The 27,264-nt window shown below is 35.8% G+C and overlaps 1 protein-coding gene across 4 annotated transcripts; it reads left to right on the top strand.

Annotated features, from left to right (window-relative positions):
* Window positions 1-662: 662 nt before the first annotated feature.
* Window positions 663-26,401, top strand: LOC131148829 (anthranilate synthase beta subunit 2, chloroplastic-like). Of its 4 annotated transcripts, none has more exons than XR_009135071.1 (9): window positions 663-927; window positions 1,027-1,193; window positions 7,917-7,987; window positions 8,142-8,179; window positions 8,565-8,675; window positions 9,218-9,317; window positions 16,301-16,436; window positions 25,741-25,907; window positions 26,084-26,401. XR_009135071.1 is itself a non-coding variant. In XM_058098761.1 (8 exons), the coding sequence occupies exons 1-8, from the start codon at window positions 816-818 to the stop codon at window positions 25,843-25,845; spliced, it is 840 nt and encodes a 279-aa protein (XP_057954744.1). In that variant the 5' UTR covers window positions 663-815; the 3' UTR covers window positions 25,846-26,062. The 4 variants fall into 4 exon arrangements, 2 of the variants coding, with proteins under 2 accessions (XP_057954744.1, XP_057954745.1); XR_009135070.1 differs by having other exon boundaries at window positions 666-927; window positions 26,068-26,401; XM_058098761.1 differs by lacking the exon at window positions 26,084-26,401 and having other exon boundaries at window positions 25,741-26,062.
* The last annotated feature ends 863 nt before the right edge of the window (window positions 26,402-27,264 follow it).

A 27,264-nucleotide genomic window follows, 5' to 3' on the forward strand; every position in this document is an offset into this window, starting at 1 on the left:
TGGACAAAAAGTTCTTTTTTCTAGCCAACGAATTTCTTTTTAAACTCATCAACCATGGTATCCCCAATACCCTTAAAATTTGCCCTCAAACGAAGGCTGAGATAAGTGATAGGAAGGCATCGAGTTTACAACTGAAGACACCTACAAGTAAAGGACCATGATTGCCGATCCCTAGTAAAATGATTTAACTTTTGCATAGATTCGCTTTTACGCCTGAAGTGTTTTGGAATCAAGGAAGATGCATCTAAGATTAAGAATTTCCTACAACTTATCCTCACAAAAGATTGTATTATAAAATCATGGTTCCTTCCAATGCATGTACCCACACATTAATTTAAGTGCATTTGTTTAGAAATTCTCTTAAATTAATCAATTTAATTTTTTTTTTCTTTACTCACTTTGGTAGGTATGCTTTACAAAGCATACCAAATTAGTTGATAATGTAATAAAAATATATTTTTTAATTCAATAATTTCAAACTTAATTAATTAAAATAAATTGAACAATTCCCTCTTAAGATGAGGTGAAATAAAAAAGAAAACAGCTTTTTGAATTATAATTTTTATCATAATATTTAATGGATAAATCGTAAAACATAAATATATTGGACGTGCATAAAAATAATAATAATAATAATTAAATATCTTACGCAACGTCAAACCGGTGTTTTGAGCATCTCTAAGAGTCAAAAGTCCCCCCTTTGCACTGTCGTTTTAGAGCTATACTTAAGCCGGCTGGACGGAACGCTCTCCGGTGTCCGCTGATCCGCCTGAATCAGAAACTCCCTTCTCCAAAAAAGAGTCTGCTGTGTAACAATGGCAGCTGTGCTTTCTCCTCAATTTCCCTCTACTCAACCCAAACGCTTTTTGCCCTTCAGAACCCTACAGGCAGCCTCTCCCGCCCTCTCCGAGCTCTCTCTTCCACCTCGTTAGTCCATTAGCTTACTCTCTCTCTCTCTCTCTCTCTCTGTCACTCATGTGTTTCGTGTGTATGTATGACTGATGAAATGCTACGCTCCCCGTGCAGAACGTCCCAATGGGTCAGTGATTGCCAAAGAGAGAAAGGCATTCGTACCCAGAGCATCTGTGGCAATCACGGAGCAGAATTCGAAGTCTCCTGTTTCTGGCAAGAAGATGAGCAATCCAATTATCGTTATAGATAACTACGACAGTTTTACTTACAATCTTTGCCAGGTTTGATGATTTTTCTTGTCACATTCCACCCTCCTCTTTTAGTTCCATCAAGATTAAATTTATTTCTTGTGAAGATTATTCTCTTTTCGAATGCATGCATTTTGGGTATAATCCACTTGCTTCCTCGAAATTTTTCAGGAAATAAAACTGAATGTCGAAGATTTCAACTATTTTGACAAAAACTCTCAAAGCCAGAGTTTGAGGCGTAGAGTCATATTAAGTTTAATTTAAAATTTCTATCTTCCCATTAAATCATCATTTTTATGTCATTAACTTATTTATGTAAAAGCATAGTTATTTACTTACTCACGTTCTTTAAAGTAGAATTGATAAACAAAAATAAATTACACATTGTTCGGTAATGTATATAAATTATGCTTTATGGCAATGGAACAAAGTTATTCGCTCATCATCTCTCGTCATTACACATTGTTGGCTTTAGAGAGAAATTCATAGAATTTTTGAGTTAGTACTGAGTCAAGGGAGTCTGGAGGGGACAAAACTATGTCCATTTCCATAAACATAATTTATATATATATTTAAATCACTAAATCGAGGTTGTAATTTGTTTTCATTCACTGGGTTTTACTTTGAAGAACAAGGGTTAGTGAGTTATTCTGCATACTATTGTAATTGTAAAAGAAATGCGTGCCTGCAATGAACCATCCTATTAGTTTTGAAAATAGATTCTCAAGAAATTTTGAGTTAGTTGACGAGAGAGGACTAATTTTGAATTAGATCCATAAGAGAGGATCTTATGTGCAAATAACTATGTCCATATCAATAAGGGTTAGGGAGATGCAGAAACAATACTTTAAGATCCATTACGTATACAAGGTATTGACTTGTGTGTAATTCATTTACATACAGTTCTACTTTTAAGAACAAGGGTAAAGTGAATTATTTTGCTTTTAAATAAAGTTGACCTTGCATAAAAAAAAGGTGATTCGGTAACAAAATACGACAACAACAATAGCAACAACAACAATGACAACAAGCCTTAAGCCCCACTGTGAGGTCGGATACATGAATCATTTTCTGCCAATTCACACGATTGAGGGCATTTCTTCGACTAGATTAATAGCTATTAAATCCTTCTTCATTATCTCATTCCATGTCATTTTAGGTCTACCCTACCACTTCTAATACTAGTAACAACAACTAGCTCACTCCTTCTCGCTAGTGCACTAGTTGCCTAGCGTTTCAAATGCCCAAACCATCTAAGCTGCTTCTTCCTTATCTTATTTTTTACTGGTGCTATACCTAACTTATTGCATATATGTTCAATTGTTCATTCCTTAATTTATCTTTTAATGCTATGCATAACTTATTGCATATATGTTTCTTAGTTGCCTATCATTCTAATGCATATGACATGGTTGGTCTAATAGCCATCTTATAGAACTCTTCCTTTTAATTTTAATTTTAATTTTATTCTAAAATTACACAACATACCTAAAACACTCCTCCTTTTTATCCAACTTGCTTTAATCCTATGTATTACATCCTTTTCTATTTCTTCTTCTGCTTGCATAATAGATCTAAGATATCAAAATCTACTTGTGCTATTGATTTCTTGATTATCAAGTTTAGTCTTATCTTCAATATTCCTTTTTACATGGATGAAATTACATTTCATATATTCTGTCTTATTTCTACTTATCCTAAAACCTCTAAACTCTAAAGTTGTTCTCCTTGTTTATAACTTAGATTCTACTCCGCTCCTACGTTCATCAATCAAAACAATTTCATTTGCAAACAACATACATCCTAGTGAGATCATCAAACACTAAAGCGAGCATATAAAGGCTCAAAGTTGTTCCTTGATGTACACCTATTATGATTGGAATCCTTTAGACTCTCATCCTGCAGTCCTAATGTTAATCAGTACTTAATCACACATATCTTTAACGATATCGGTATTTCTACTACATACCCCCATCTTTTCTAAAACCCACCATAAAACTTTCCCAGGTACTCTATCATAGGCTTTCTCTAGGTCGATAAAAATTATTTACTAGTCTCTTCTTTCCCCTAAACATTTCCATTAGTCTCCTAGACGATAAATAGCTTCTGTTGTTGATTTCCGAGGTATAAAACTAAATTGATTCTCTAAGAACCCCGTTTCTATTCTTATTATTTTTTCAATAACCCTTTCTCCCAGTTTCATTGTACGACTTATAAGTTTAATTCTGATTATAATTTGAATGGTACCTTTGTTTTTGTATGTAGGTAGAAAACTAGCTTGACTCTTTGAGACCCTTGTTTTTATTCTTATTCTTTGTTCAATTACCTTTTCCCCCCAATTTCATCGTATCACTTTTAAGTTTAATTCCATGATAATAATTATTACTATTTTGAATATCATCTTTGTTTTTGTACATAGGTATCAACATGCTTTTCCTCCATTCCTCCCGCATTTTCTTGGTTTTTATAATAGTGTTGAATAGGTTAGTTGACCATATACTTCTTTTATCCCCAAAACATTTCCAAACTTTAATTGGGATGTTATTGGTCCTATAGATTTCCCACTTTTCATCCATTTTAAAGCCATCTTTACTTCAGAAACTCTAATTTTGTGAATAAATCTAAGTTTTTTTAGTTTTTTCCTCAATTCACTTTTAAATTTAAGCTTTCAATTTGGCTTTCATTAAACAGCGTATCATAGTAGCTTCATAACGTCTCTTTTATGTCTTCTTCCTGAATCTTTGCACTTTCTTTCTCTAGCTCTAGCATATTTATATGTCTCTTTCCCCTTCTTTTGTATCTAGTCTAGCATATAAATTATCATAAACTCTATGTTGCTGTTATTTGTTAGGAAACTACTAAAATATGACTGCACGCTTAAATTTTAGGTCAGGGAGGTTTTTTTCAGGATACATCTAAAAGTTAAGGGCGTTTCTGTTTTTAAGAAAACCTTTAGGGAGGCTTAGTGTTGTTTCATGAAACCTTGAGGGAAGTAAGTGCATTTTACAGTTGGTTGAATTTCTGTTGATTTTCTTTTTGAAGCCTTTTTTCTTTGGGTTAGAAGCTGTAAGTTAGTTGGTCAGTTCATCTTCTACTCGTTGGTCACAGAGGAGTTGCAATTGTTTCTGGAGAATCTCTTCTCATTCTGTTTTGACTTATATTCTGATGTTTTGTTATTGAAGGGCTTTTTGCCATTAGAATGTTTCATCCAAGTTTGATTGTATTTTATTTTCAGTTTTTAGCGTGCCTGTTTCCTGTTTCTTCTGGTACACTCAACTGGCCAGTAAAAATCCATCCTCTCTGAAGAAAAAAGACTGTTAGAAGTACTTTTTCCAAATTAAATGGAAAGAAAAGGTCAATAATCTAGGGCTTTGTTTTTCTAGATAAATTTTTTTATGGAGAAGGTGGAAGAAATTTAACACTTAGTTTTTCAGATGATGGGGGTGTTTGATCTACATGGCCTTTGAATTGAGGCTTAGTTGAGTAAATAAGTGAACCAGCCACACATTAACATTTGGTGACCTTTTTTTTTAATTTTCTTAATTTCATCTGAACCAAATCTGGCGTGTAAACCATGTCTTATTTAGTAATGGGAAATTTAGGGGTCTCTTTTTCAAATTAATCCCTTATGAAGAATGAAAATGACAAAAAACCCAAGTGGTTTAAATTAAAATAATAAATTTTATTTTGTCAAACAATAATTATATTATTTTTATTTATAATTATTAATTAATTATATGACAAGAAAATATTATTTATATTTAATTAAAAACTTCTGTTTTGAAGGCTCTCTCTAGGTGTTTGCATGCTTTGTTATAGGAACTCCGAGACAACATCCCATCTCTTTCTACATTGTGATTTTGCATGGAGGATATGGAACAAAATGTTTGGTATTATAAAAGAGAGCTGGGTTTGCCCCTTTTCAGTGGAAGACTTGTCAACCATCTCATTTGCTGGCCTTGGGAGAAGGAAGGATAGTGCAGCTCTATCGAAGAGTCCCAAATTTTCAGTCTTATGGGATATATGGCTGGAGCATAATGCATGGATACTTTTTGGGAAGAAGTTAAATTGGTCATTGGTTTGTGGGAAAAGGTTCAGTATATGACTTCTTTATGGTGTGTTGGGTTTGGAATTTTTTAGGGAAGCTAGTTTTCTAGATTTAAATAGGGATTGGAGGAACTGACTGGTTTGATATTTGTTGTTTTAGTTTTTTTCTAGAACAGGATTGGAGGAGCAGGATTTAGTTTTTTCTTTTTGGTTTGAAGTATATTTTCTTCGAGAGATAACTTATTCTCCCTCCCCATAAATTCTTTCCCTATTAATGAAATTTCCTTTGCTATAAAAAAAAAATTAAAACTTATTTTTGTAATTGCTTGCAAGTTTTACCAAACAGTCATGTCCTTGACAGTTTAGGAGGTTAAAATTGAAAAACAACACATATTCAAATATTAGATATCAAACAATTAAAATAATGCAATATTTAGATTTAGCAACCAGATCAAGTTAAATTTAAAACTGAGTCGTAGAATTAATTTGCTCTTGAAATTCATTAGTTATTTAAATATGTTCTCCATTATATTAAAATAGGATAATTGCACAAGGGTGGACTAAGATTTTACCCTATTGCTATTTTATTTTTCCTATTGGACAGATTGAACTTTGAAAATTTTACAATACTGAGACTATTGACTCAGAAGTACTGGAGGCCAAACGGAAGTCTGATGTGGCACTGGTGCACAACACATCAACAAGAAGTTATTATATTGGTGGGGACTAAACTTTTATGCTGTTTTCATTTGAAGGACTAAACTTTTATCTATTTTTTTTATTGTTGGGATCTCTGCTTCTTGGGATTTTCATTTTAATAGAAATCTTAATGATCAGAAGGTGAAGGAACTCCACAAAGCTTGATATACATGGTTGGCCCACAATCTAATAGTTTAAGTTTAAGTAAAGTGGTAATTTAAAACGGTATTAGAGCTATGTTTGCCAAGAGGTCCTGGGCTCTAGTATTGTTGCTCGTGTTGATTGTGTGGTGGTTAAAAATAATTTTATTCCTTGTAATGGGTGTTATTTGTCATTTGTTTATCTCTCACGTGCAATTGGGCTGCTTGTGTGGAGAAGTGTTAAAGCTTGATATACCCACAATCTAAAAGCTTAAGCTTTTAGGTGAAGCAGTAATCTAACAAAAAACAAAAGAGTTAATTGCGAAAAGGATATTTTTGTTGGAAAAATTGAAACTTGAGCAAGTTATTGTGTGGTGGAAGTCAATGCTGAAGAAGGGGTGAGTTCTTGTGGCTTATGAACCTGCATGATGAACTAAATGGGCGTAAAGTGTGCTTCTGTTCTTGTTATAATTATCACGTTATGATATGAAAGAATCACCTAAAGTCCGGAAATTCCATTCTTAATTTTTTTTGAAATTTTCTAGTAAGAAACTATGGATCATGAATTATGCCAATTGAACCACCATTCAGCCTTCATCTAAATGAGTTGAATTTGTATTGGGATTTTTTTAAGCATGAGTTGCAGCAATGAGGGTTTACTCTTGGTTCTTCGAGTAGCAGTAAGGAATAAGGATCCTATCCAGCTTCTGGTGAGGTGATATTCCTGCTTGCAAGGCCATTGAAGATGGGTCTTCCCGTGGGAAGACCAGCAAGCATTTAGAATCTTCAAATAGACCTCCAAATGATGTTATATTTTTGTTTTTGGGTTCAGCAGAGAATCAGAGGAACCACTATCAAAGTCTACAGCAGCCGGATTCCACTTGTAAGTCAATTAGTAACACAATCAAGTGTGACAGAGATCACAGAACCGAAAGTAGGTGTGGGGAACATTTTGGCGGTTGTTTAGGAATCAGCTGGGGCTGGATGTTCCAAAGTTTAGCTTATTCAAGTGGATGCTGAGATGTCGAAAAATGCTTGAAGAAACGAACCAATTCTGATGTGATGACAATGAATTTTTTTAGAGGGGAACAGCGCAGGTAGCTTTTCTATTGTAAGAGTCCACATGGAGGTGAAAGTTTTGTCAGATGAGAAGGCTGGGAGGCGCGAGAGGTTGAACTTTAAAAGAATTGGGCTGATGCTTCTGATGATGATAGTAATTGCAATAGGCATGTGATGGTGGATTGCTATTGGATGAATTTTGATAAGAATATGGGGTTGACTCAGTTTCATCAGATGTTTTGGGTGATACTTCTATATCGGGGAATGATAGAATTGCCGAGGAAAGAGATAAGTTTGGCCAGCTCTCTGGTATTTGCCTGTCCCTGTGTCTCTTTTTCAATGGTTGCTGGAAAAAAAGTGTTTGCGGCTAGTTGGCCCAAAGGGGAAGGATGTCCATCAGAGGGCGGTAAAAGTAAGGCTAAAAGGGACCACCGTAATTAGTTAATTTGCAGTGCTCTATTGACTATAATGGGAAGGGGTTGAAAAGGAGTTTTTTGGGCAGAAATTTTATGTCTTTTATGGATGGTGGGCAGTCCCATTTGTTTCTTTTTTTGCTGATATTTTTTTTAGTTTTCTTTTCTGAGGAGTTTTTGTCCTCTATTGTTTGCATTCTCTCATATCTTTTTTAAACCTCCCTGATCCCCCACAGGTTATCTGATTAGATCTAATCTGTTTTACCTGGTCCTTTGTGATTGCACTTGATAGCCTTGGATTTTATTTGCTCTTTTACAATGGCCTTCATATAAGTTTACAGCAGTGTTGATTTTTTTTAAATTTATTACTGTAATTGTACTTTGTATGCTTTCTGCAGTATGTGGGAGAGCTAGGGTGCGATTTTGAAGTTTACCGAAATGATGAGCTTACAGTAGAGGAACTGAAAGGGTAAAAAACATTCTGTTTTAATGGGTAAATTGTCATTAATTTGTGCATATAACATGATGGCCTTTTGGGTGCTGAAAGAATCATATTGAAGTACTTTGCAGAAGTGATTTTATGTAATTTTGTGTAACTTTTATTTATTTATTCATTTTCATAGGAAAAATCCAAGAGGAGTGCTTATATCCCCTGGGCCAGGTGAGAGCTCTAGCTACATTGCACTTTAATATGTCAATCAACATGCTGCAGGTTGGTCATGTTAGATTACTGCTTTACCTAAAAGCTTAAGTTGTTAGGTTATGGGCCAGCAATGTACATTAAGCCTTAACACTTCCCCATGCATGCAACCTGATAGCATGTGGAGAGATAAACAATGATTGACACCTATTATTGGGATTTAGGAACGCAATAGTTTTTAAGCAAACTTATGATAAGTGCAGACTATAAGACTAGAGCCTAGGACCTCCTGGCAACCATGGCTTTGATACCATGTTAAATTACTGTTTACCTAAAAGCTTAAGTTGCTGGGTTGTTGGCCAACAGTGTATTTCAAATCTTAACAAGTCACATTTTCCTTTTACAGGTACACCTCAAGATTCTGGGATATCACTGCAAACTGTTTTGGAACTTGGACCTACTGTGCCTTTATTTGGTGTGTGTATGGGTTTGCAGTGCATTGGTGAGGCATTTGGAGGTGAGTTTTGCATTATGTATTCAATTTTTTTTTTAATACACAATGTATTTAACTTTTTTATAGCCACTTCGATGAGTGTGTATTATGAGTGTGCATGCATGCACACCCCTTTGGGTTGTAACAATGTATATCTGTGCGATTGCCTTCATAATGAACACTTTTTTATAGATCTGCAGTGTTTACCAGTGATAGTTTGTTTCTGTTTAGAGTTCAGAGAGAAAAAAAATTGGTGCAGTATGTATTAGTTGTATGGTTTGAGATTTTGAGAATGCGAGAATGTTAGCTAGAGCTGTTATAAAAAGATGTGGTCATGTTTGAATCACTGAGGAGAAAATTTTGCTTCAAACTATAAGCAAAATGGTCAAATTTTTATACAAATGACGTAAATATTTGGCCAAGAGGTTTGATGTGCTAGGTTGGATTACTTTCTGTAAAATTTTCCATATTCATGAATCGTTATTTTACTTCTAGCTTTTTTTTTCCCAGAAAACCTGGTAGCTTGTGATTTCTAATTCAGTTCATGTTCTTCCCTCCCTTTGCAGGGAAGGTTGTGCGTTCTCCTTTTGGTGTTATGCATGGGAAAAGTTCCCCTGTATATTATGATGAAAAGGGGGAAGATGGTTTGCTTTTTGGTTTATCGAAGTAAGTTTATATTTCTCTTAACAATATTTGGTTGTCATCTATTTTTCAAGGGATGAAATTTATTCAGAACAAAATTTTTGTTGGATCTATGTGAGCATGGATAATCCTCATTCACTGAAACAGGAAATCATTACTCCAAATATGATCATTAATGTGTGGGATGAATAAAACAAGCATAATTATCAGAAATGTTATTATGCAAGCATAATTATCAGAAATGTTATTATGCCGTCTAGGCTTGAATTATCTGAATGCCCAATTCACTTGGATGTATGCTCTCTCTCTCTCTCTCTCTCTCTCTCTCTCTCTGTTCTATTTTCTGTTCTGTTTTTCTGTGTCTTTCTTCTTCTCCCTTCTTCTTTCCTTCTCTTTCTGTCTCTCCCTTAACTCTCTCTCTCTCTTTCTCTCTCTGTTTTTGATTTTGTTCCCATGCTACATCAATTTGTTATCAAAGCAAAGTTCAATCCAGTCCCACAGTCTTCTTTGTTGCAGTCTGTAATTGTTCTTCAATCACTTAATTGCAACCATTGTTGTCTTATAATGCCACAGCCATATTTGTAGTCCCTTCCATTGTTTCCAACATTGCTTCAAACCAGAGAATTCCCATGGTTTAGGCAAAGAAACCAATGAATATTGGAGGTTCAATCAACCTTACTTCCTAAAAAAAGCTGTGCTCCTCAGTTTTGAATTCCACGTTCTAGTCATAATTTCATGCAATCACCATCACTATTAAAGGTAGAACCTCCAGATACACTCTGCCTAAAGTTTCACTGTTGTCCGACTACTGGAAAGGCCCCATAAACCACCTAAAGTTATTGCAGCTGACCCAGTGAAAATCCCACATTTGCTGGACTTATTTTGATTCACTGCCACCCCCAACAGATTCAATGCCCCTCAATCTGCCACCAGCTGAAACTCCATAGCTGGAGGACTGTCACTGGTGGCGCATGTACCCAGTGTGTCAGGATGCTCAAGTGAAACAGAACAAGAACCTTCTGCTATTTCCATACCTACGAGAAAATGGTTGCATCCTTCAAGATTTGGGTTTTTTCCCTGAAATTTTAAAGCATTTTGATAGAAAACTGATTGATTGAGTTTGTTTCGCATTTTGGATGATAAATTCAGACTTCCAGAACCTTGTGCAACTTCAAGAACTGAGGAAAGTTGAATCTGGCCATGATAAATTGGATTTCCTCAATATTTTGATGTTAGCTTGTAGTGCTTTTTATATGTTTTGGTAGATAAATTTAGTTCTGTCATCGTGCCATTGATATTTTGGAGCAAGATCCAGTGTTGTCAGTTTCCTATTTAAGGTAAATTGACGGAGCATTTGGGTTCAATTCGAGAGAGATAATTAAAAGATCTCTTAAGGTTATGAAGTCGGCATAAGGACCTTTTGCTAACATTGCATAAACTTACACTAATTGGACTCCACAGAAATTGATATTTTTTTACTTATATGATTGATACTTGTTTGAATTTGCATAGGGCATAGGCCTGTATTTGGTCTCCACTTGAAAAAAAAAAAAAATGTGAGTCAATTGCACACGTCTAGTTCCCACCTAGTCGGCAATTCCCTACAATTGTCAAAACCTAGATGCCCTTGTGATGTTGATGGTTGTCCAAGTCATGGTTTTTCTCAGATTGGTTGAATTACAAGGAAAATTATTTTTATTGCTATGGATTGTGTCCAGAGTGTCTACTTTGCTAGATTAAAATTTCTAGGTTTGGCAAAGCAGTACTAGCAAAAAGTTGAAAAGGGACAAAAATTATATTGGAGAACCACTTGTTTCCTTATGGTCTGAATTGAGATGTATTTTAAGATAGAAATATGCCCCATGTTCTTATAGGGAGCAATTAGTGGACCAACTGTGCAATTATAGGCAGCTCTATTCTAGTGTCATAAATTATTGCCTTGGGTTCAAAGATCTCACGCATTGGTGTGCTCTTAGTGAGAAACCTAGAGTGATAATTATGCTCAAGAAAAGGTTGAGAGATGAAATTAGAAAGCTTATTATTTTGCAAAACCAAAAATGTCCCACCACTCTATTTGAGGCTTACCACCTGGCTTTGGAAGCTGAGCGATTTCCCTAGCTATCCACCATAACACCATTTCTAATGCCACCTTGTTTAACTTTTAAATTTATATAGAAAATTTGGAAAACATCTTTTTATTATTTTCTAGATCTCTAATTTCTTACTCTGTGTTTAGAAGCATGGAATTTGGATTTTGGGTTTGGGTTTGGGTGGATTATGACAAAATATAGTGTATAATTGTCTTTTCTTTCAAATCTAAATCCAAGTCCGAAAATCCATGATCCAAGCACTTATATAATTTTTGAAAATTGAAAAATAACTTATCGATTTTGTAATTATTTTGATCTACAAATAGAAAATAAAAAACTGTTTTGCATAACTAGACAAACTCTATATTTTCTACTTCTTTAACAAAAGTTCGAAAACTAAAAAAATAAGTTGTAATTTTTATTGTTCTTTGGAAAATTAAAAGAGGTAAATGGAAAATGGAAATAATTTTTAGGCCCTTTCTTGCCAGAGTTAGTTGAAAAATCTCTAATCATGGAACCTATTGTTCAAAACCCCTGAGATGATTTCTCCTACATCTAGTAAAGATGTGCCTCCATCCCTTGCATTTTCTCCCCCCATTTCTTCTTTAATCAAACATAGTGAAACATTTTCCATCTTTTTAGAATATGGATTCAACACATATTTTCTTAAGTTGTTCCTAAATTTGGATGTTAAATTGATATCTTGTTTGGGGAATTTGTTATTTTATCAGAGGACATTGTAGCATTCTATGCTAGTTGTAGTTGGAGGATCTTTTAGATATTCTTTCATATGGTGATTGTTGATGCAATGTAGTTCGTGGTACCTCTTGATTTGCCTACATGTTTGATTTTGTTCCTGCTCAATTAGTTAAAGAGACTGCCATTTCAGAAATTGAGGTCGAGTTTTCTCTAACAAATGGAAATTTAATGGAGGACCAACTTTAGATGTTTATATTCTAGGATTGTCAGCTATAGCTTTAAAAGTTAGGATTTTTATTTTAGTTTGGAAGATCCTAGATATTTTATAAGTTTAATCAATATGTTAAGTACTTTGTGGCTGTTTTTTCCAATTATATGTTTTAGTTGTTATGTTGGGTTCATAAGTACTTTTGTACTGTTATAATTTGAATTTAGAATTCCAGAAGAATTCCAAAACTGTTTCCCCTCCTCCTCTTCTTCTGTCTGGCTGTGTGTCTTTCTTCTTCTCATGTATTCTTCTCTCTCTCTCTCTCGCCCCCCCCCCCCCCCCCGGTTTCTGTTTTTCTTTTCCTGCCCGACATCACTGCGTGTTAACAAATTTTACATCATTGTTAGAATTTTCCTTTTCTTTCATCAAAATCTATATTATTCACAACTTCCTTATCTCATTCTCTATAGTAATAAAAAGACCTTTGTCTGGTGTCAAATATCCTTTTTGTCCGTTAAATAAATTCTCAATCCTCGCTTTGTTTTGAAATAATCAAATCACTGATGGTTAGAGATTCCCTTCTCTTTTGCACTTTTCTTTTCTTTTACCAAAATTTTAACTTATTTTCCCTAAAAAATAGGCTTTGTTAGGAAATAATATGTACGCATATAGAAGGTTGAGAGTAGATACAGGAAATAAGAGTAATTACAACAACAACAACAAAACCAAGCCTTAAGTCCCACTAGGTGGGATATATGAATCCTTTTCCGCCAATTAATGCGATCATAGACCATTTCTTTTGACAAATTTAGGGCTATTAAGTCCTTAGTCACTATCTCATTCCAAGTTATTTTAGGTCTACCCTTACCACTTCTACTCCTCCCCCACAATAACTAACTCACTCTTCCTCACTGGCGCACTATGTGGCCTACGTTGTAAGTGCGCTAATCATCTTAGTCGTCCATCTCTTATCTCATCTTCTATAGGAGCTACACCTAACTTACCACGAATATGTTCATTCCTTAATTTATCTTTCAATGTTATACCACTTATCCATCTAAGCATTCTCATCTCGGCAATTTTTACTTTTTGAATATTTTGTTTCTTCGTCGCCCAACATTCTTATCCATGTAGCATAGTTGGTCTTACAGCCATTCTATAAAACTTTCCTTCTAATTTTAAGGGTATTATACGATCACGAAGCACACTTGAAGCACTTCTCCATTTTGTCCAACTTGCTTTAACTCTATGCATTACATCATCTTCAATTTCTCCTTTAGCTTGCATAATATATCCAAGGTATCGAAATCTTCAAGTGTTATTTATTTCTTCATCATCAAGTTTAACTTTGTTCCAATATTCCTTCTATCATTACTAAAATTACATTTCATATATTCTGTCTTATTTCTACTTATCCTAAAGCCTCTAGATTCCAAAGCTTCTCTCCATAATTCTAGCTTAGCCTCTACTCCGCCCCTAGTTTCATCAATTAGTACAATATCATCCACAAACAACATACACTATGGAACCTCATTTTGAATGCTCTTAGACAGTTGGTCCATCACTAAAGTAAAAAGATAGGGCTCAAAGCAGATCCTTGATGTATACCTATGGTGATTGAAAATTCTCTAGTTTCTCTATCTATAGTCCTTACACTAGTCATTACTCTATCGTACATATCCTTAATGACATTGGTATACCTACTACATATACCTTTTTTTTTTTCTTCTAAAAACTACCATAAAACTTCCCTAGGTACTCTATCATATGCTTTTTCTAAGTCAATAAATATCATATGCAAGTCCCTCTTCTTTTCCCTAAATGTTTCCATTAATCTACTTAAAAGAGATATAGCTTCTGTGGTTGATCTCCTAGGCATAAAACCAAATTGACTTTCTGAGACCTTCATTTCTAGCCTTAATCTTTGTTCAACCACCTTTTCCCACAGTTTCATTGTATGACTCATAAGTTTAATTCCACGATAGTTATTACAATTTTGAATATCTCCTTTATTTTTGTATATAGGTATTTAAGTGTTTTTCCGCCATTCATCTTGCATTTTCTTAGTTTTTATAATTGTGTTAAATAAATTAGTTAACCATATAATTTTGTTATCACCTAAGCATTTCCAAACTTCAATTGGGGTGTTATCCGGTTCTATAGCTTTTCCATTTTTCATCTTTTTTAGTGCAAAATTAACTTCATTTTACTCTAATTTTGCGAATAAATATCATATTTTTAGTCTTTTCCTCATTTGTCAATTCTAAGTTTAAGCCTTCTATTTGGTTTTCATTAAACAACTTACTAAAGTAATTTCATCATCTATCTTTTATGTCTTCGTCCTTAACCAAGACAATATCATCCTCACTTTTTATACATTTTACATTTCTTAAGTCCTTACTCTTCCTTTCTCTAGCTTTAGCAAGTTTAAATATATGTCTTTTCCCATCTTTTGTATCTAATCTATTATACAAACTATTAAATGATCTGTGTTTAGCTTCACTGACGGCCTTTTTTGCATATTTTCTCACCTTTTATACTTTTCAAAGTTATCTATGTTTCTACATTTTTGTCACGTTTTATACCAAATTTTTTTTTATCTTTATGACTTTTTGAACATTTTTATCTCACCACCAACTTTCATTACTATTTGAGAATCATCCTCTTGATTCACCTAAGTCTCTTTTGCTATTTTTTAATAAAGTTAGCTAAACTACTCCAAAGAGTATTTGTATCTATCCCATCTTCTATAGTCTAATCCCCATCTTTGATCATTTTATCTTTAAATTTTATTATATTTTCTCCCTTTAGGTTCCACCACCTAGTTCTCTTTCACTGGTTTATTTTATCCCCTTTAGGTTCCACCACCTAGTTCTCTTACACTGGTTTATTTTATCATTTTTCTTCCATTGTTTAATACATATATCTAACACTAAAACTTTATGTTGTGTTGTTAGGCTTTCACCTGGAATAACTTTACAATCCTTGCATGATAAACGACCTACCCTCCTAGTTAAAAACAATCTATTTGACTTCTATTTTGTCCACTTTGAAAGGTTATTAAATGTTCTCTCTTCTTAAAGCAAGTATTCATTGTAATAAAATTGTATGACATAGCAAAGTCTAAGATCATCTCCCCAGACTCATTTTTGTCTCGATATCCATATCCTCTATTTATCCTCTCATAATCTTTATTATCCCTTCCAACGTGTCCATTCAGATCTCCTCCTATGAATATTTTCCCAATCCTTGGTATGCCTTGTATAATAAATACTATCCATATCTTTCCAAAATTGTCTCTTAATATTTTCTGCTATGCTTACTTGACGAGCATAAACACTAATGATATTTATTATCTCTTGGCCTAATACCATCTTGATTTTTATAATTCTATCCCCTACTCTGTTTACATCAACAATGCTATTTTTAAATTTTTATCTACAATAATTCCTACTCCATTCTTATGTCTTTCTTTTCCAGTATATCAAAGTTTGAATCCTAATTTATCAATTTATCTAGCTTTCTCTCCCACCCATTTTGTTTCTTGAAGGCAAACTATATTAATTTTTCTAATCATTGTGTCCACAATTTCAATGCTTTTATTTGTAAGTGTCCCTATATTCCAAGTTGCTAATCTAATCCTAGTCTATTGCTTTGTATTAATCTAATCCTAGTTTATTGCTTCTTTTTCAACCCCTTGTAACATTGCTTCTTGTTGCCTTAGGTGCCTGCTATCTTGCTAAACTAGAATGCTATAAATATAATTGCAAGTTTTTACATTACATATCAAGACTATATGAGATTTTTCTCTTTAACTTCCTTATTTCTATTGAAAATCTATGCTGTGTGTTTATTTAGTTTGAAACAGATCAATAATATGTTGATCTAGTAGCATAACTTGTAGGACTCTTAGCGGTCTAACCTGTATTTTTTACCTTGGACACATGAGCATTTGTATTATGTTAAGGTTGTGACATGGTTTATGATATGGCCTGTGTACTTGTTTCCAGTCCGTTCACTGTTGGTAGATATCACAGCCTTGTGATTGACAAAGATAGTTTTCCTAGTGAAGTACTTGAGGTTACAGCATGGACGGAAGATGGATTAATAATGGCTGCTCGTCACAAAAAATATAAGCATCTGCAGGTATGAATGTGGTTTCCTTAAGTGATGAAGCCATGAGCATTGTGTGGTTTTTTATAGGTTGACTGTAATTTGATGAATTAGAAGATTTTGTATCAGAAAACTTTACACGTGTTTACAAATACTTTCTAGTGATTAACCACTTTTATTAGAGACAAGATAATTTGGTTACTTCTGATCAAGGTCTTAAATTTCGATTTCGACTCAAATTTCGAAGCTCCAAAAGTACGAAAATTTCGATTTCGATGTCAATTTCAATTTCGATTTGAAAAAATAACGGAAACTAGTAGTAAAGCATGAAATTATTTGTGAAACTTTAGAAATGGTTAACAAACATATTAATATAAGTTTTAAGACTAATATATTACAAATTAAATACATCTATGTTTTGTATGAAGTGGAAAAGTCGTAAAATAGTATGTGTATCAAGCATGCTTGTAAGATAATGTACATTTAACATATTCAGTTAATGCAAATGAAATTCATAAATCATTTAAAAATTATTTATTAAACAAATATTGATAATTTAGACATGAATGGTTAAATAAAATATTGCTATAAGGTTATTTTTTCATATAATTTCAAAAGCACTTGTGATAAACTTTTGTTTCAATAAAATAAATTAAAAGAGAAATTTCACTTCACTCTTGAATCTCTTGTTTGAATTTCGACAAAATTTCATTGCATAGTTAAAATTTTGACAAATTTCGCTAAAATTTCGAGGTTTCGATAAATTTCGGATGATTCTTTGAGATTTTGACGGAAATTATGCAAGACGGAAATCGACTACCATTTCAATTTCGACGGTGATGGAAATCGGAAATTTCGACAATTTCGTGGAAATTTAAGACCATGCTTCTGATTGCCTCAAAAATCTGTGATTAGACTATATTTTGCAGAAAATAGTGCGCAAACTTTCTAGAGTAAGAAAATTTTTTCTTCCATATACAGGGGAATTTTTTTTTATCTGCTGTCTATTTATTTTTGCTTTTAAATATAGTAACTGCTTAAAACCACTCATTTTTTTAGGATGCATTTGGTATTGTTGCTGTTGCTCATTTTTTGTTTTCATTGCCTCAAAACGCAAAAGCCATGTTCAAGAACATGCTGGTTGTGCTGTGCCCAGATTTCTAGAAGAAAATGGTGTTGGCGTGAGTCCCGCAATTAGCCAGCTATGGAAATCTTAGATTTAGGAATTCCTTCATTCAAGGGTCAAACATGATTGTAGCCGTAAATATTGTACAAACATAGAATAGCTTCCTAAAATAGTTTCTTATATCTCTATATCTTGTACTCAATTTTATGGAAATGTAATAAAAATGAAAGTTACGTTTGACATGGTATCAGAGCATAATCTTGGGTTCCATGTTTTTTTATCAGGCAGGGGTCAAGATTTTGCTCGACCTTCATGGCTGACTCCAAAAAAATCATGGATAATCTAACATAAAAAATGACGGAGGTTTTGTCAAGGGTCCAGACCTCTTCCTTTCCCATCACTGATTCTCCGATGGTTCCAATCAGCATCAAGTTGGATGGTTCCAACTATGGATTATGGTCCCAGGTTGTTGAGATGTATATCTCAAGAAAAGACAAACTGGGATACATCAATGGAGGCTACCCCCAACCACCAGAAACCAACCCCTCCTTTCGTAAGTGGTGCACTGAGAATGCCATGGTGAAAGGCTGGTTGATCAACTCCATGGATCATTCCTTGGTCGTGAACTTTATTCGCTACCCAACGGCTAAGCAGGTATGGGATTCTGCAGCCACAACATACTTCGATGGAACTGACACCTCATAGGTATACGAGCTCCAACGTCGTGTATCTCGAATGAAACAAGCAGGCGGATCTATAGAAAAATACTATAACGATCTACAGGGTTTGTGGCGAGAGATCGATTTTCGTCGATCGAATCCAATGAAATGTGCAACTGACATACAAAGCTACAGCTCCATTTTACAAGAGGAGCGAGTATACACTTTTCGTGATGGACTAGATGATCAATTGGATGATGTTCGGAGCGATGTTCTTCGCCTGAAACCTTTCCCTTCAATTGAGCAGGCATATGCTCACGTTCGAAGGGAAGATCTCCGACAATCTGTGATGATATCTGGAGCAAAAGCAGTGGCTAGTGGTGCTGTTATGGCCATCAAAGGCGTGAAATCTGGCCAGTCACAAAAGTCTGGGTCCTCCTCACAATCCAAAGGTCATTCTGATGGGAATAAATGCACTCACTGTGGGAGTACAAAACATACTCGGGAAACCTGTTTCAAATTACATGGCTACCCAGACTGGTGGCACGAATTACAAGCCCGAAAGAAATGAGATGCTCCTGCAACTGAAGACGTTCTAGGTCGAGCAGTGGTGGCCACGGCTGAATCTCAACTCTCTCTTATTCCCGTGGCTGAACCATCTACCTCAACCCCAAATCAAGGTAATTGTGGTCAAGTTTTTTGCACCTCTACTACTCGGAATGATGGTGCCTGGATTATCGACTCCGGAGCGACGGATCATATGACATTTGATCCAAATGACTTCTCCAACACAACTCAGCCATGGAGGATTTGCATTGCCAATGCCAATGGGGCCACTTACCCAGTCATAGGGGCTGGAACCGTGCCCCTATCTCCCTCTCTCTCTCTAACTCACACACTTCTTGTTCCATCTCTTTCCAACAAATTGATGTCTGTGAGTCAAGTTACTGAAGAACTTAATTGTGTTGTGCTGATATACTCTACTTTTTGTCTTCTTCAGGATGTTCTCAGTAAGGAGATTATTGGGCGTGGTACTAAGAGGGGGGGGGGGGGGACTGTACTACCTTGATGACTTCAGTCCAGGCAAAGCAAATCACACACACCATCAAACCAGTCTCCATGAACGACAGATTTGGCTATCTCCGGCATCTACTCCCATCTTTGTTTTCCCATTTACAGAATGTGGACTTTAAATGAGATACATGTATCAAGGCTAAAAGCCAACGAGTTTCTTATCCAGTTAGCTTGAATAAAACTAATATTCCATTTGCATTGATACACTATGATGTGTGGGGACCATCCCCAATACCTACTTCCTCTGGTCACCGTTGGTTTGTAATTTTTGTCGACGATTGTACTTGAATGACATGGCTTTATCAGCTAAAAACCAAAGACGAAGTTTTCACCATTTTTCAAGCATTTCATGCCATGGTTCAGACTCAATTCTCTTCCAAGATAAAAATTCTTTGTTCAGATAATGGTGGCAAATTCATCAACCAAAGATTTCAGGCCTATTTCCAACAACATGGCCTCCTCCATGAGACCTCATGCTCTCAAACACCACAACAAAATGGTGTCGCCGAGAGGAAAAATCGGCATATTTTGGAAACATCCCGTGCCCTACTCCTTGGAGCAATGGTGTCGAGTTGCTATTGGGGGGATGCTGTGACTACTGCCGTGTACTTAATCAACCGTATGTCATCTAAAATTTTACACTTTAAAACCCCCTTACAAATCCTCTCTACTCATATATCCCTTCCCTCAATATTGATGCTTCCTCCTAGAATTTTCGGGTGTGTTGCTTTTGTCCACCTCCACAAGAATCAACGTACCAAACTGGACCCATATGCCGTTCGGTGCTTATTTTTGGAATATGGTTTACATAAAAAAGGCTTCCGTTGCTATGACCCTACTACCAACCGAACCTATATCACCATGGACGTTACATTTCTTGAGTCCAAGCATTTCTATCCTTCACGGGTACCCAATTCTTCCCTTCAAGGGGAGACTCAAGTAGAAGAGACAAGTTGGTTGATGGCCCCCGTAGGTGAGCATGGAACTGGAAATAGAGAGATTGAACCGCATGAGGTACCACGAGAGATTGAATATGTCAAATTGAGGAATGAAGAAGCCGAAGAACATGGAAATGAAGAAGCAGAAAATACAGAGTACCCTCAGTCCCCTCACTCCTCAGTACCCGAAGACCCTCCTCCTCCTGAGAATGTCCCTGAGGTAAGTACTCCTGCTGCACCTTTACATGCTAATATTTTGGATTCCTCTACTGGTTATGTTTTGCCTTTTTGACACAATCGTGGGAAACCACCGAACAGATATAGCCCAGATGAAGAAGGAAGGAAGTCCAAATACCCAATTGCAAATTATGTATCTACTCAAGCTTTGTCCAAGCCGCTCAAGACTTTCACTCAAACACTATCCTCCTGCCATATTCCCAATAGAGCTGAAGAGGCGTTATTTGATCCAAAGTGGGCGCAAGCAATGCAAGAAGAACTAGAAGCCTTAAAGAAAAATAATACCTGGAAGTTGGTCCCACTATCGGAAGGAAAAAAAATAGTGGGATGCAAATGGGTGTTCTCTATAAAGTACAAGGGTGATGGGTCAATTGACCGATACAAGGCGAGACTTGTGGCGAAGGGTTTTACCCAAACGTATGGCATAGACTACTCAGAAACCTTCTCACCAGTAGCTAAATTGAATACCGTTATAGTATTACTATCTCTTGCAGCAAATTTGGACTGACCACTACATCAACTCAACGTGAAGAATGCTTTCCTTCATGGCAACCTTGACGAGGAGGTATACATGGATATCCCGCTAGGATATACAGGATCAGCTGGGAACAAAATTGTTTGTAAACTGGAGAGGGCATTGTATGGACTAAAACAGTCACCGCGAGCATGGTTTGGCCGACTTAGTTCAGCTATGAGGAAGTATGGCTATCGCCAAAGTAACTCTGACCATACTCTCTTCCTAAAACACCGACAAAGCAAGGTGACAACATTAATAGTGTATGTGGATGATATGATAATTACTGGGGATGACGCTGATGAGATCTCGAGGCTACAAGAACAATTGTCTACTGAATTTGAAATGAAAAACTTGGGAGGGCTTAAGTATTTTCTGGGAATAGAAGTGGCGAGGTCAAGAAAAGGCATATTCCTCTCTCAGCGGAAATACGTACTAGACTTATTAACGGAAGTGGGATTACTAGAGTGTAGACCTGTGGATGCGCCGATTGTGCAGAACCATAGGCTTGGAGAATATTCGGACCAGGTGCCAGCTGATAAGGTCAGGTATCAAAGACTAGTGAGGAAGCTCATTTACTTATCTCACACTCGTCCAGACATTGCTTACGCCGTAAGTGTGGTAAGCCAATTTATGCATAATCCGAGTGAAGACCATATGGGTGCCGTAATTCGAATTCTCCGCTATCGGAAGTCATCACCAGGAAGAGGACTAATGTTCTCCAAGAATGCTCATCTGAAGATTGAAGGGTACACGGATGCGGACTGGGCTGGGAATATCTTGGATAGAAAGTCTACTTCAGGCTACTTTACATTTATTGGAGGAAACTTAGTTACATGGAGGAGTAAAAAGCAGAAGGTAGTAGCATTATTCAGTGCTGAAGCTGAGTTCCGAGGCATGGCAAAAGGATTATGTGAGCTTCTTTGGCTTAGAGGTTTGCTAACAGAGGTCGGTTTTCCTCCTGACTCTACAATGAATTTATTCTGTGATAACAAAGCTACCATCGACATATCTCACAACCCAGTTCAACATGACCGCACCAAGCACGTGGAGATAGACCGACATTTCATCAAACAGAACCTGGAAGAGAAGATCATTCAGTTCCCTTTCGTTAAATCTGAAGATCAGTTAGCTGACATTCTTACCAAGGCCGTTTCCAGCAGAAACTTCAATGACTCACTTGACAAGTTAGGTGTTAGAGATATCTACACACCAACGTGAGGGGGAGTGTTGGCGTGAGTCCCGCAATTAGCCAGCTATGAAAATCTTAGATTTAGGAATTCCTTCATTCAAGGGTCAAACATGATTATAGCCGTAAATATTGAACAGACATAGAATAGCTTCCTAAAATAGTTTCTTGTATCTCTATATCTTGTACTCAATTTTATGGAAATGTAATAAAAATGAAAGTTACATTTGACAAATGGTTCTCCTCTTTTCTCCAACAAATGAAAACCAAAAAAGTGGTTTTCACTCATTGATGCAACTTGTTTTGAACGGTCATTCTAAATAATGCCCCAATGTTGCAACTTTGAATCTCCCCAATGCAACATTGAAGTGCATTTTTTATTTTATTTTTTTCCATGAAAAATGATAGGGCAATTGCACTTCACATCCTCCTTTTTCTTCCCAATAATCATTTTCTCCTTTCAAGTCCTACTTGGACATCTCTTCTGTATACTACCAGGTAATCCTCTTTCTCTCACTCTCAAATCAACACACTGCAAATCATGATTTTTGGATTTGTTTCTGCTTCCAAGAGTTTGCCCTTAATACGCTGCAGCAGTTATTGTTCATAGGCTGTACTTCAGGGGTTCACACGTCCTACAACCATGGTCCCTTTCCTCCCGTCAACCAATCTGCCTGTCTTCTTCAGTGAATGAGCAAGATTTTTTTCCCAGATTCTTGTTGTGATTTTTTGTTTTTTTGCCCCAGTGAGCAAACGACAGCGCCACATTCTAAAGCAACTCCATATGTTTAATTTTCATATTATTATTGTGGGCTTTTTTGGGACACTACATAGCTAATAACAATTCAAACATTCATGCCAAGGGTTCTTTTTTTTCCCCTTGAAGCAATTCTGTGATTTTTGGGTTTAGTTTTTAGATTGCGATTGTCATTTCAGGTTTTCGAATTTTACTCACTTTCACAGACACTTCTTGTTTTTAGTTTTTATTTCTAGCTTTCCATTTTTGGTTTCGGTTTTTGAATTTTTTACTCATACCAAGTGGTACCTTAATAGTTTGCTAATACTGTTCATTCTCTCTGTTAATTGCTACTTTTTGTGGTCGCTTTTCATTTCTCCTATCCATTGCTGTTACAATTATGCATCTCTTTCACTGCCAGTTTCTCGCTGCTGTTGATCTAAATTGGCTTTTGACAAAATTTTCTTTTCTTGTTTCTGTTTTCTTCCTCAGTCAGCTAATAAATCTGATGCCCCATATTTTTTAAGAATCATTATAGCCCCTTGTTTTGTTGGTTGGGCTATGTGCATCCATTATTGGATGCAATATATATGGTTATAAGTTGCTGCTGATGCGAAAGCAGTGAATGCTGTTAGTGTTAACAGCAGTTGCTGGTGGATGCATCCCCCAGGTTGGTTTTGTTGTTTTTGGTTGTGTGAAATTCTGGGATGGTTTAGTCCTACCTGCACCTGTTTGTCTGTTGTCCTTGGGGGTTGTCATAGATGTTTGACTTCCCTGTTTCCTGTTTGTGCTTGCATCTACATCCAGTCGATGTCAGCCTCTGTTTTATGAGCTTCAGGGCTGATCTTCGAGAACCCATGGTGTTTGTGACATTATGGCTGGTCTTCTGAAGTTCCAGCATAGTTTTCTCCCTATGTGCCAGCCTCCACAGACTATACAATAGTTGGTGTATTGTGGTGCTGTGTTTTCTTATGTTACTGGTTGCTTGTTGAAGCCTTAGCATGCTTCCAAAGTTCTGGTCTGTGCGTGCCTTGTTTTCTACTCGGTGCTGTTTCTGAGTAGGTGCTGTTCCTGCTGTTTCTAGCATCATCTGATAGCCTTCATTTTCTCCACCGTACTCTCTTCATCTTATTAGATTTTCAGGTTCACAACATGATATAAGAGCCATGCTTGCCTTGAGGTCCTAGGTTCTAGTCTCATTGCCCGCGATTTTTGCTTCTGTTAAAAAAATTACCTTGCTTCCAATAATTGATGTCATTGACTGTTCTCTCTCCACATGCATTGGGCTGCACATGTGAGGGAGTGTTAAGGCTTGCTATACAGATTGTATGCAGTGGAGTGTTAAGGTTCAATATGCATTTTTGGTCCACAACCTAACGCTTTAAACTTTTAGGTAACCTGGTAGTGGTATTCTGACAGCTTGTTTCTGGGTTATAGCTTATCGATGTGCAACAAAACCAGAGAACCTTGTTGTTTTAGTTTGCTTTTACTTTATTTTTTGAGGAAGATTTCTTGTCTTCTGATATATTGTAGATCTGTCTTATATAATTTCGTCTTTTGTCTGAAAAGAATAAAAGAAGTTGCATATGGTATAAGGATTGTGCCTTTGAACTGTAGTTTTGAGGTTCGTGTGAATGCATATGCTGCTACTTCTCTCTCTCTCTCTCTCTCTCTCTCTATATATATATATATATATAATCTAAACGGGCACCAAGAGAGTAACCAAACTGCAAAGAAGAAATGGCCTATATCTATAAGAATCCACAGAACACTCTCTTCACAAAATTGACAGAAGAATCAAGTTATTAAGACAACTATTTCCCTTTCTGTCTATCCAAATAGATTTTATCCCCCTCAAAAGCTCAAGGACTTTTCTCTTTGCTAACAAACCAGCATGTCTGTTTATTTTATTGTGACAAACTTTTCAAGTTTGATCTTAGAACTATGTGTTATTAGGTGTGTCATGCCTTATATCTTCATTTTTTTATTTTACCTCTTTTTTGTTACAAATGTTTTTTTATGTTTCTGTCTGTACATAATTCCTGATCAGATGGCAAGATGTTAAAGTAGAAAAAGGATGGTCTACTCTGAATTATTAGAAAGCATGCCAAATTTTTTCTGGTTACTACTGGGAAGGAGTGAAGGAGCATGGGAAAGAGTTGCATCACCTGATAATGTGGTCCACTTTATTTCAACTTGGCCTCAAAACCATTGATTTTCATTTCTAAATATATAAACACCTTTGTTTGGTTCAGTTTGAGGCAATAGTCTTGCTTGGTTTGATTTGATTATCAGTGCAGAATGATGGGTATATATAATATATATTTTAATATTTGTTTATTAATTTTAGGGCGAGCTGGCGAGCCTTACTGCTATGGTAAGGTTATTATCCGGACATCATAGGTTCAAATAAAAAAAACTCTCCAAGCATGGAGATACAAGACCTTGTCCTTTCAAAACTCCAATGATGTGGCCTGTGGGAGTCTTGTGTCGCATTTATATTATTTTATTGCACTGTTCTCTTAACCACTTAACAATAGGCCAAAATATATATATATATTTTAAGAAATGTGTGCATTTCTTATTTCACAATCCGCCTTCTTATTGTGAGACACCAAGATTAATTGGAAGATAACCTTTTAAATAAAGTGTGAGAAGGGAGATGATGACTGTAAATTTATGGAGACAGTTACTTTCAGAACTAAACCGAGATTACACAGAGAGAGAGAGAGAGAGAGAGCAGTGTAGGAGGTCAAACATTTGCTAAGAATTTGGTCCCTGGTTTGTCTTTTGAAATCCTCATTTGTTTAATAAAAATCTTTTATTTTTTTTCTAGTAAATTTATCTGAGTGAAAAAATTGCAGGGTGTTCAGTTTCATCCTGAAAGCATTATCACCAGTGAAGGCAAGACAATCGTCCGCAATTTTGTGAAATTGATAGAGAACAGGGAGATTGGCTCCCAGAGTTAGAAGTACTGTTGTACAGATGAAAAAAAAAACAGAAGATGAATGTAGCATATAAAGATTTGCAGGTCATCAAGCCTTTTCCCTTTTCATTGTGCATTTTCACTGCCTCTTTCTTTTAAGATAAACACTGGAGCTAGCTATAGTTTAATATGTTATTTGTACACTGCTGAACTCCAGTTTCCTGCAATTTAAATATAATAATGTTTATACATTATATACATATAGATTTGTCGGATTGCAGAGGGAGGGTAACAGATCAACCCAACCAAATCAGTCCTCAACTTTCCAGCTCAATTTCTGTATTGGCAGGGTACAACTTTTTGCTGATCATGCACAATGATCATCTTGGATTAGGGAACTGTCAGAAAATGCACCTTTAAAGGTGAGTGAGGTTGGGTGTCTAATCCCCTAACACTTGCACACTCTTCTTTACATGCAAGTGTTGTGTTAATTACAGATTTGTTATTGAACTTATAATTTAGATTCAATTTGGTCAGTACATTTTAATTCGATGCAGTTCATGTATTAAGGTTTAATTATTGATCCAATTTCGGTCAAAGCTTAGCGCTCCTTAATTGATTTGGATGAGGCTGCGTGGGCATCTCAGCTCAGTCAGATGCCTATTAATTAACCTAGTTAAGAACTAACATATCAATTAATATCTTGTTGAGGAAGAGGAGATTATTAATGATCAGGCTCGGTTGAATCTCCTCCACTCTCAAGTCTTGTTTGGAGACCCTCGTCAAATGTTTGATGTACTAAAATGGAATATGTTTCAAGCCTTAATAGCCAGCAAGTAGGGCAATTCCATTAAACAATCATTCATGCTTCCTTTTTCTTGATCTTCACTCCAAATGCGAGGATGACTGCTGTCTTTATTCATTGTGTGGGGCTAAGTTGAATATAATCAGTTTCATTTTAATCCACTTCAGGCTGGACTAAACAAACAAAGACAACTAGGTCAAATGATGTAAATGAGAAAGGACATTCAAGTTAAATAAAGGCAAAGCGTCATGAGGCACTAGATTTTTTAAGCCACAACAATCATCTTTGCCCTAATCTGCCTAAAATCTAATGTAGTCACTTCATGCAACAATAAGACTTCTCCAAGGTCTATCCAATTCTATTTATCAAAAGACATGGAAATACTTATGTAGCCAAATTTAAATTGTCACTGGAGAACCATAACTCGAATAGTAAGGGTATCAAATTTATAATCCTCACAACACAAGCCCCATTTAAGGAAGCTGCAAATAACCTCCAATAAGTCGAGAGTTATGGAATTGAAGCCATACACTACTCGAGATAGAGATACAAATGATCAACATCGTTCAATAATCTAACTAGGAATAAGATAACATTATCTAGTAGTATATCCAAGGGTTAACAAGGTTGAATGTCTCAACCTACGAGTTGTGTGTG

This window comes from Malania oleifera, chromosome 2 (assembly GCF_029873635.1).
Source record: "Malania oleifera isolate guangnan ecotype guangnan chromosome 2, ASM2987363v1, whole genome shotgun sequence".
Taxonomy (NCBI): Eukaryota; Viridiplantae; Streptophyta; class Magnoliopsida; order Santalales; family Ximeniaceae; genus Malania; species Malania oleifera.